Below are 10,476 nucleotides of genomic sequence, written 5' to 3' on the forward strand. Positions count from 1 at the left end.
GGTCCGTCCTGTGGTGCCCACTTCTCTCTCTCTAGACCACTGTAGCCCCTCCAGCAGTGCCCACCTCTCTCTCTCTAGAACACAGTAGCCCCTCCTGCAGTGCCCACCTCTCTCTCTCTCTAGAACAGTGTGGTCCCTCCTGTGGTGCCCACCTCTCTCTCTCTCTCTAGAACACTGTAGCCCCTCCTGCAGTGCCCACCTCTCTCTCTCTCGAACACTGTAGCCCCTCCTGCAGTGCCCACCTCTTTCTCTCTCTAAAACACTGTAGCCCCTCCTGCAGTGCCCACCTCTCTCTGTCTCTAGAACACTGTAGCCCCTCCTGTGGTGCCCACCTCTCTCTCTCTAGAACACTGTAGCCCCTCCTGCAGTGCCCACCTCTCTCTCTCTCTAGAACACTGTAGCCCCTCCTGCAGTGCCCACCTCTCTCTCTCTAAAACACTGTGGTCCGTCCTGTGGTGCCCACTTCTCTCTCTCTAGACCACTGTAGCCCCTCCAGCAGTGCCCACCTCTCTCTCTCTAGAACACAGTAGCCCCTCCTGCAGTGCCCACCTCTCTCTCTCTCTAGAACAGTGTGGTCCCTCCTGTGGTGCCCACCTCTCTCTCTCTCTCTAGAACACTGTAGCCCCTCCTGTGGTGCCCACCTCTCTCTCTCTCTCTAGAACACTGTAGCCCCTCCTGCAGTGCCCACCTCTCACTCCCTCTAGAACACTGTAGCCCCTCCTGTGGTGCCCACCTCTCTCTCTCTCTCTAGAACACTGTAGCCCCTCCTGCAGTGCCCACGTCTCTCTCTCTCTAGGACACTGTCGCCCCTCCTGCAGTGCCCACCTCTCTCTCTCTCTAGAACACTGTCGCCCCTCCTGCAGTGCCCACCTCTCTCTCTCTCTAGAACACTGTAGCCCCTCCTGCAGTGCCCACCTCTCTCTCTCTAGAACACTGTCGCCCCTCCTGCAGTGCCCACCTCTCTCTCTCTCTAGAACACTGTAGCCCCTCCTGCAGTGCCCACCTCTCTCTCTCTAGAACACTGTCGCCCCTCCTGCAGTGCCCACCTCTCTCTCTCTCTAGAACACTGTAGCCCCTCCTGCAGTGCCCACCTCTCTCTCTCTCTAGAACACTGTCGCCCCTCCTGCAGTGCCCACCTCTCTCTCTCTCTAGAACACTGTCGCCCCTCCTGCAGTGCCCACCTCTCTCTCTCTCTAGAACACTGTAGCCCCTCCTGCAGTGCCCACCTCTTTCTCTAGAACACTGTAGCCCCTCCTGCAGTGCCCACCTCTCTCTCTCTCTAAAACACTGTGGTCCCTCCTGTGGTGCCCACCTCTCTCTCTCTCTCTAGAACACTGTCGCCCCTCCTGCAGTGCCCACCTCTCTCTCTCTCTAGAACACTGTAGCCCCTCCTGCAGTGCCCACCTCTCTCTCTCTCTAGAACACTGTAGCCCCTCCTGCAGTGCCACCTCTCTCTCTCTCTAAAACACTGTAGCCCCTCCTGCAGTGCCACCTCTCTCTCTCTCTCTAGAACACTGTTGCCCCTCCTGCAGTGCCCACCTCTCTCTCTCTCTAGAACACTGTAGCCCCTCCTGCAGTGCCCACCACTCTCTCTCTAGAACACTGTCGCCCCTCCTGCAGTGCCCACCTCTCTCTCGCTCTAGAACACTGTCGCCCCTCCTGCAGTGCCCACCTCTCTCTCTCTCTAGAACACTGTAGCCCCTCCTGCAGTGCCCACCTCTCTCTCTCTCTAGAACACTGTAGCCCCTCCTGCAGTGCCCACCTCTCTCTCCCTCTAGAACACTGTGGTCCCTCCTGCAGTGCCCACCTCTTTCTCTAGAACACTGTATGCCCCTCCTGCAGTGCCCACCTCTCTCTCTCTCTAAAACACTGTGGTCCCTCCTGTGGTGCCCACCTCTCTCTCTCTCTAGAACACTGTAGCCCCTCCTGCAGTGCCCACCTCTCTCTCTCTCTAGAACACTGTGGTCCCTCCTGTGGTGCCCACCTCTCTCTCTCTCTAGAACACTGTAGCCCCTCCTGCAGTGCCACCTCTCTCTCTCTCTCTAGAACACTGTAGCCCCTCCTGCAGTGCCACCTCTCTCTCTCTCTCTAGAACACTGTAGCCCCTCCTGCAGTGCCCACCTCGCTCTCCAAAACACTGTAGCCCCTCCTGCAGTGCCCACCTCTCTCTCCCTCTAGAACACTGTGGTCCCTCCTGTGGTGCCCACCTCTCTCTCTCTCTAGAACACTGTAGCCCCTCCTGTGGTGCCCACCTCTCTCTCTCTCTGTAGAACACTGTAGCCCCTCCTGCAGTGCCCACCTCTCTCTCTCTAGAACACTGTAGCCCCTCCTGTGGTGCCCACCTCTCTCTCTCTAGAACACTGTAGCCCCTCCTGCAGTGCCCACCTCTCTCTCTCTCTAGAACACTGTAGCCCCTCCTGTGGTGCCCACCTCTCTCTCTCTAGAACACTGTAGCCCCTCCTTTAGTGCCCACCTCTCTCTCTCTCTAGAACACTGTCGCCCCTCCTGTGGTGCCCACCTCTCTCTCTCTAGAACACTGTAGCCCCTCCTGCAGTGCCCACCTCTCTCTGTCTCTAGAACACTGTAACCCCTCCTGTGGTACCCACCTCTCTCTCTCTAGAACACTGTAGCCCCTCCTTTAGTGCCCACCTCTCTCTCTCTCTAGAACACTGTAGCCCTTCCTGTGGTGCCCACCTCACTCTCTCTAGAACACTGTAGCCCCTCCTGCAGTGCCCACCTCTCTCTCTCTCTAGAACACTGTAGCCCCTCCTGTGGTGCCCACCTCTCTCTCTCTAGAACACTGTAGTCCCTCCTGCAGTGCCCACCTCTCTCTCTCTAGAACACTGTCGCCCCTCCTGCAGTGCCCACCTCTCTCTCTCTCTAGAACACTGTAGCCCCTCCTGTGGTGCCCACCTCCCTCTCTCTCTAAAACACTGTTGCCCCTCCTGCAGTGCCCACCTCTCTCTCTCTCTAAAACACTGTAGCCCCTCCTGTGCTGCCCACCTCTCTCTCTCTCTAGAACACTGTAGCCCCTCCTGCAGTGCCCACCTCTCTCTCTCTAGAACACTGTAGCCCCTCCTGTGGTGCCCACCTCTCTCTCTCTAGAACACTGTCGCCCCTCCTGCAGTGCCCACCTCTCTCTCTCTCTAGAACACTGTAGCCCCTCCTGCAGTGCCCACCTCTCTCTCTCTCTCTAGAACACTGTAGCCCCTCCTGCAGTGCCCACCTCTCTCTCTCTAGAACACTGTCGCCCCTCCTGCAGTGCCCACCTCTCTCTCTCTCTAGAACACTGTAGCCCCTCCTGTGGTGCCCACCTATCTCTCTCTCTAGAACACTGTCGCCCCTCCTGTGGTGCCCACCTCTCTCTCTCTAGAACACTGTAGCCCCTCCTGCAGTGCCCACCTCTCTCTGTCTCTAGAACACTGTAGCCCCTCCTGTGGTGGCCACCTCTCTCTCTCTAGAACACTGTAGCCCCTCCTTTAGTGCCCACCTCTCTCTCTCTCTAGAACACTGTAGCCCCTCCTGTGGTGCCCACCTCACTCTCTCTAGAACACTGTAGCCCCTCCTGCAGTGCCCACCTCTCTCTCTCTAGAACACTGTAGCCCCTCCTGTGGTGCCCACCTCTCTCTCTCTAGAACACTGTAGTCCCTCCTGCAGTGCCCACCTCTCTCTCTCTAGAACACTGTCGCCCCTCCTGCAGTGCCCACCTCTCTCTCTCTCTAGAACACTGTAGCCCCTCCTGTGGTGCCCACCTCCCTCTCTCTCTAAAACACTGTTGCCCCTCCTGCAGTGCCCACCTCTCTCACTCTAGAACACTGTAGCCCCTCCTGCAGTGCCCACCTCTCTCTCTCTAGAACACTGTAGCCCCTCCTGCAGTGCCCACCTCTCCCTCTCTGTCTGAAGGCATTGAGCGTATTTCTGGACCCCTCCGCCTGACGAACATTTTCCCGAGTCCGCAGGGAAATCAAGATTTTCCTGAATGAGTAAAGGCCACTGGGATCAATGGCTGCATTCTCTCGGAGGGCATAACTCCGGTGAGTTTGCCAGCGGTCTGTTGATCTCAGCGCTGGGCTGTTAATCGTTCGAGGGATCGGGTTCAAATCCCACCTCGGTGGATGGTGGAATTTTATTTCAATTTTAAAAGAATTAATGGAGCCCTATTCAGGACGAACCCATCTGGTTCGCTCATGGCCTTTGGGGAAGTAAGCTGCCATCCCGATCCACAGCATTGGGGTCGTCACTTAACTGCCCACTGGGGTAATTAGGGATGGGACAATAAATGCAGCATCTGTCTCGATGTAAACCGTAAAGTCTGACCCCAGGCAACGTCTGGGGTAAACCACTGTCGTTCTTCTTCTCCCTGCCCTGAGTCTGTGGAGATAGAACCATGGAGGCTTACAGCATGGATACATCCCTTCAGCCCAACCTATCCCTGCTTTCCCCATTAATCTAGTCCCATTTCCTAGTGTCAGGTCCTTAACTCCCCATTTCATGTCCCGTCCTTATGTCCAAATGTTTCTAAAATACTTCCAGCCCTACCCCCAGCAGCTTGTTCCAGACCCTCACCACCCTCTGTGTGAAAAAAGTGCCCCTCTGGACCATCTCCCCTCTCACCTTACTCACCTCTTGTTACAGACTCCCCGATCCAGGGCCAAAGCTGGTGGCTATCTGCCCAATCCATGCCCCTCATGATTTTATAAACCTCGATGAGGTCTCCCCTCAGCCCCCAACGCTCCAGGCTGTTCAGCCCCTCCCTGTAGCTCAAACCCTCCAGCCCAGGTCACTCCGCTGCACCTTTTCCGGTTTAATATCCTTTCGACAGGAGGGAGGCCACAGCTGCACACAGTATTCCCAATGTAGTCGTACCGCAGCCTCGTACAGCTGTAGGAACCCGTACCGCACCCCCCCGTACCGCACCCGCCATACCGCACCCCCCCCATACCGCAACCCCCATACCGCACCCCATACCATACCCCCCCATACCGCAACCCCCATACTGCCCCCCCACCGTACCGCACCCCCAGTAATGCACCCCCTCGTACCACACCCCCCATACCGCAACCTCCATACCGCACCCCCCATACTGCCCCCCCATACCATACCCCCCAATACCGCACCCCCCCACACCGCACCCCCCATACCACACCCCCCCATACCGCACCCCCCATACCACACCCCCCCATACCGCACCCCCCCATACCGCACACCCCCATACCGCACACCCCCATACCGACAACAACACCCCCGTACTGCACCCCCTGCACACCCTACCGCCCCATACCGACAACCCCCCCATACCGCACCCCCCATACCGCACACCCCCATACCGCACACCCCCATACCTCAACCCCCATACCACCCCCCCCCATACCGCACCCCCCCATACCGACAACCCCCCCATACCGCACCCCCCCATACCGCACACCCCCATACCGCACACCCCCATACCGACAACAACACCCCCGTACTGCACCCCCTGCACACCCTACCCGCCCCATACCGACAACCCCCCCATACCGCACCCCCCATACCGCACACCCCCATACCGCACACCCCCATACCTCAACCCCCATACCACCCCCCCCCATACCGCACCCCCCCATACCGACAACCCCCCCATACCGCACCCCCCATACCGCACACCCCCATACCGCACACCCCCATACCTCAACCCCCATACCACCCCCCCATACCACACCCCCAATACCGCACCCCCCCATACCGACAACACCCCCATACCGCACCCCCCCATACCGCACCCCCCCATACCGCACCCCCCCATACCGCACACCCCCATACCGCACACCCCCATACCTCAACCCCCATACCACCCCCCCCATACCGCACCCCCCCATACCGACAACACCCCCATACCGCACCCCCCATACCGCACCCCCCCATACCGACAACACCCCCATACCACCCCCCCCATACCGCACCCCCCCATACCGACAACACCCCCATACCACCCCCCCCATACCGCACCCCCCCATACCGACAACACCCCCATACCGCACCCCCCATACCGCACACCCCCATACCGCACACCCCCATACCTCAACCCCCATACCACCCCCCCCATACCGCACCCCCCCCCATACCGACAACACCCCCATACCGCACCCCCCATACCGCACACCCCCATACCGCACACCCCCATACCGCAACCCCCCATACCACACCCTCCCATACCGCACCCCCCCGACACCGACAACCCCCATACCACTTCCCAAAACTGCCCCTCTCCCATACTGAACCCCTCATTCCCATACCACACCCCTCCATACCGCACCCACCCAACCCGTACCAACACCCTCCCTCCCATACCTCTGCCCCCACACCCCCTCCTATACACCCGCCCCATACTGCTCTCCCCAGACCATCCCCCTCCCATACTGCCCACCACACCGCCATCCACCCATACCAACCCCGACTGCCACCCACCCATACCATCCCCCACTGCCGCCCACCCATACCATCCCCCACTGCCATCCACCCATACCATCCCCCACTGTCGCCCACCCATACCATCCCCCACTGCTGCCCACCCATACCATCCCCCACTGCCATCCACCCATACCATCCCCCACTGTCGCCCACCCATACCATCCCCCACTGCCGCCCACCCATACCATCCCCCACTTCCGCCCACACATACCATCCCCCACTGCCGCCCACCCATACCATCCCCCACTGCCACCCACCCATACCATCCCCCACTGCTGCCCACCCATACCATCCCCCACTGCCACCCACCCATACCATCCCCCACTGCTGCCCACCCATACCATCCCCCCACTGCTGCCAGCCCATACCACTCCACCCACTGCCCCCCTCCATTACCGCGCCCCCCACCAACACCCGTCCCATACAGACCCCCCCATACCGCTTCCCCCTCTCCCACTGCCCCGTCCCCCCTCCCATACCACTACCCCCCTCTCCCACTGCCCTGTCCCCCCTCCCATACCACTACCCCCCCCCTCCCACTGCCCCGTTCCCCCCCCATACCACTACCCCCCCCTCCCACTGCCCCGTCCCCCTCCCATACCACTACCCCCCCTCCCACTGCCCTGTCCCCCCCCATACCACTCCCCCCCTCTCCCACTGCCCTGTCCCCCCTCCCATACCACTTCCCCCCTCTCCCACTGCCCCGTCCCCCCCCATACCACTACCCCCCTCCCACTGCCCCCCCCCCATACCACTCCCCCCCTCCCACTGCCCCATCCCCCCTCCCATACCACTCCCCCCTCTCCCACTGCCCGTGGCTCCACTCTCCGGGAGCCACGCACTCCTCGGTCTCTTTGTTCTATAACGCTCCCTGGGGCCCTGACATTGAGTATGTGACTCCTGTCCCGTTTTTCATTTACTGAAATGCAACACCTCGCATTTATCTCAATGAAACTGCCCTCTGTCCGTCCCGAGCCCACCGGCCCCCAGGTGGACCAGGGTCTGATCGATCCATCCTCACGGTGCGCCAGGCATTACCTCCAACTGGAAGGCGTCGCTCGGGATGACGTTTCCTTCCGGGCTGGGAATTTTCTGGAAGACCCTGAGGAGGATCTGGAGGGCGGCTCTCTGAGTGATAGCGCTGTGGGTCACGCTGTCCCCGAAATTGGGCTGGAAGGAAGCAGCACTGTGCAAGGCCAGAAAAACCAACGCTGCCAGCCCCTGGGGGTCCAGTCTCGCCATGGCGTGGGAGGGGGGCAACCTGGAGAAAGAACGCGGCGTCAGGAACAGGGAACACCAGGAGTACATTCAGCCCATCAAAACAGAACCTATCCGGCTTCGATATGATGATGTCTGATCTCTCGCTCCCCCCGCCATCTGTCTCGCCACTCAACCCGAGATCTCCAGGATCGGCCAGCCTGTGATCATTGGTGGACGGGTAGGACCCAGGCCGCCAAACAGTCCCCCACCCCCACTGCAACACCCCCCACCAAACAGTCCCCCACCCCCACTGCAACACCCCCCACCAAACAGTCCCCCATCCCCACTGCAACACCCCCCACCAAACAGTCCCCCATCCCCAATGCAACACCCCCCACCAAACAGTCCCCCATCCCCACTGCAACACCCCCCACCAAACAGTCCCCCATCCCCAATGCAACACCCCCCACCAAACAGTCCCCCACCCCCACTGCAACACGCCCCTCCAAACAGTCCCACACCCCCAATGCAACACCCCCCACCAAACAGTCCCCCACCCCCACTGCAACACGCCCCTCCAAACAGTCCCACACCCCCACTGCAACACCACACTCCAAACAGTCCCCCACCCCCACTGCAACAACACCTCTAAACAGTCTCCCAACCCCCACTGAAACACCCCCCTCCAAACAGTCCCCCATCCCCCACTGAAACACCCCCCTCCAAACAGTCCCCCATCCCCCACTGAAACACCCCCCTCCAAACAGTCCCCCATCCCCACTGCATCACCCCCCTCCAAACAGTCCCCCACCCCCACTGCAACAACCCCTCTAAACAGTCTCCCAACCCCCACTGAAACACCCCCCTCCAAACAGTCCCCCATCCCCCACTGCAACACCCCCCTCCAAACAGTACCCCACCCCCACTGCAACACCCCCTCCATACAGTCCCCTACCCCCACTGCAAAACCCCCCTCCAAACAGTCCCCCATCCCCCACTGAAACACCCCCCTCCAAACAGTCCCCCATCCCCACTGCATCACCCCCCTCCAAACAGTCCCCCACCCCCACTGCAACAACCCCTCTAAACAGTCTCCCAACCCCCACTGAAACACCCCCCTCCAAACAGTCCCCCATCCCCCACTGCAACACCCCCCTCCAAACAGTACCCCACCCCCACTGCAACACCCCCCCTCCAAACAGTACCCCACCCCCACTGCAACACCCCCCTCCAAACAGTCCCCACCCCCACTGCAACACCCCCCTCCAAACAGTACCCCACCCCCACTGCAACACCCCCTCCATACAGTCCCCTACCCCCACTGCAAAACCCCCCTCCAAACAGTCCCCCACCCCCACTGCAACACCCCCTCCAAACAGTCCCCCACCCCCACTGCAACACCCCACTCCAAACAGTCCCCACCCCCACTGCAACACCACCCTCCAAACAGTCCCCACCCCACTGCAACACCCCCCTCCAAACAGTCTCCCAACCCCCACTGAAACACCCCCCTCCAAACAGTCCCCCACCCCCACTGCAACACCCCCTCCAAACAGTCTCCCAACCCCCACTGAAACACCCCCCTCCAAACAGTCCCCCACCCCCACTGCAACACCCCCCTCCAAACAGTCCCCCACCCCCACTGCAACACCCCCCTCCAAACAGTCACACACCCCCACTGCAACACCCCCTCCATACATTCCCCCACCCCCACTGCAACACCCCCCGTCCAAACAGTCCCCCACCCCCACTGCAACACCCCCTCCATAAAGTCCCCCACCCCCACTGCAACACCCCACTCCAAACAGTCCCCCACCCCCCACTGCAACACCCACCTCCATACAGTCCCCCACCCCCACTGCAAAACCCCCTCCATACAGTCCCCCACCCACACTGCAACACCCCCCACCAAACAGTGCCCCACCCCACTGCAACACCCCCCACCAAACACAGCCCCACCCCCACTGCAACACCCCCCTCCAAACAGTGCCCCACCCCCACTGCAACACCCCCTCCAAACAGTCCCCCACCCCGACTGCAACACCCCCTCCATACAGTCCCCCACCCACACTGCAACACACCCCTCCAAACAGTCCCCCACCCCCACTGCAATACCCCCCCAAACAGTCCCCCACCCCCACTGCAACACCCCCCTCCATACAGACCCCACCCCCACTGCAACATCCCCTCCATACAGTCCCCCCACCCCCACAGCAACACACCCTCCATACAGTCCCCCAACCCCACTGCAACACCCTCCTCTCTACAGTCCCCCACCCTCACTGCAACACCCACCTCCATACAGTCCCCCACCCCCACAGCAACACCCACCTCCCTACTGTCCCCCACCGCCACTGCAACACCCCCTCCATACAGTCCCCCAACCCCACTGCAACACCCCCTCCCTACAGTCCCCCACCCCCACAGCAACACCCCCTCCAAACAGTCCGCCACCCCCACAACAACACCCACCTCCATACAGTCCCCCACCCCCACAGCAACCCCTCTATACAGTCCCCCACCCCCACAGCAACACCCTCTCCATACAGTCCCCCAGCCCCACTGCAACACCCCCCTCCATACAGTTCCCCACCCCCACAGCAACATCCCCCTCCCTACTGTCCCCCACCCCCACTGAAACATCCCCCTCCATACAGGCCCTACCCCACTGAACCCCCCCCTCCATACAGGCCCTACCCCCACTGAACCCACCCCATACCGTCCACCCCCATTGCAACCCCCCCATTCTGTACACCCCCCACTGCCCCACCGTCCCACACCATCCCGCATTCCCACTTCAACACCCCCTCCCATACCACTCCTCCCACT

General features: G+C 60.8%; 1 protein-coding gene across 1 annotated transcript in view; it reads right to left on the reverse strand.

Annotated features, from left to right (window-relative positions):
- Positions 1-7,836: 7,836 nt before the first annotated feature.
- The window catches only part of LOC132206675 (B-cell receptor CD22-like), a 90,189-nt gene continuing 87,549 nt past the window's right edge, over positions 7,837-10,476 (reverse strand). Inside the window, exon 20 of the mRNA XM_059641273.1 lies at positions 7,837-7,865. Within this exon, the coding sequence (XP_059497256.1) occupies positions 7,837-7,865 (29 nt within the window). The remainder of the gene's footprint in view (positions 7,866-10,476) is intronic.

Source organism: Stegostoma tigrinum, chromosome 41 (genome assembly GCF_030684315.1).
Source record: "Stegostoma tigrinum isolate sSteTig4 chromosome 41, sSteTig4.hap1, whole genome shotgun sequence".
NCBI lineage: Eukaryota > Metazoa > Chordata > Chondrichthyes > Orectolobiformes > Stegostomatidae > Stegostoma > Stegostoma tigrinum.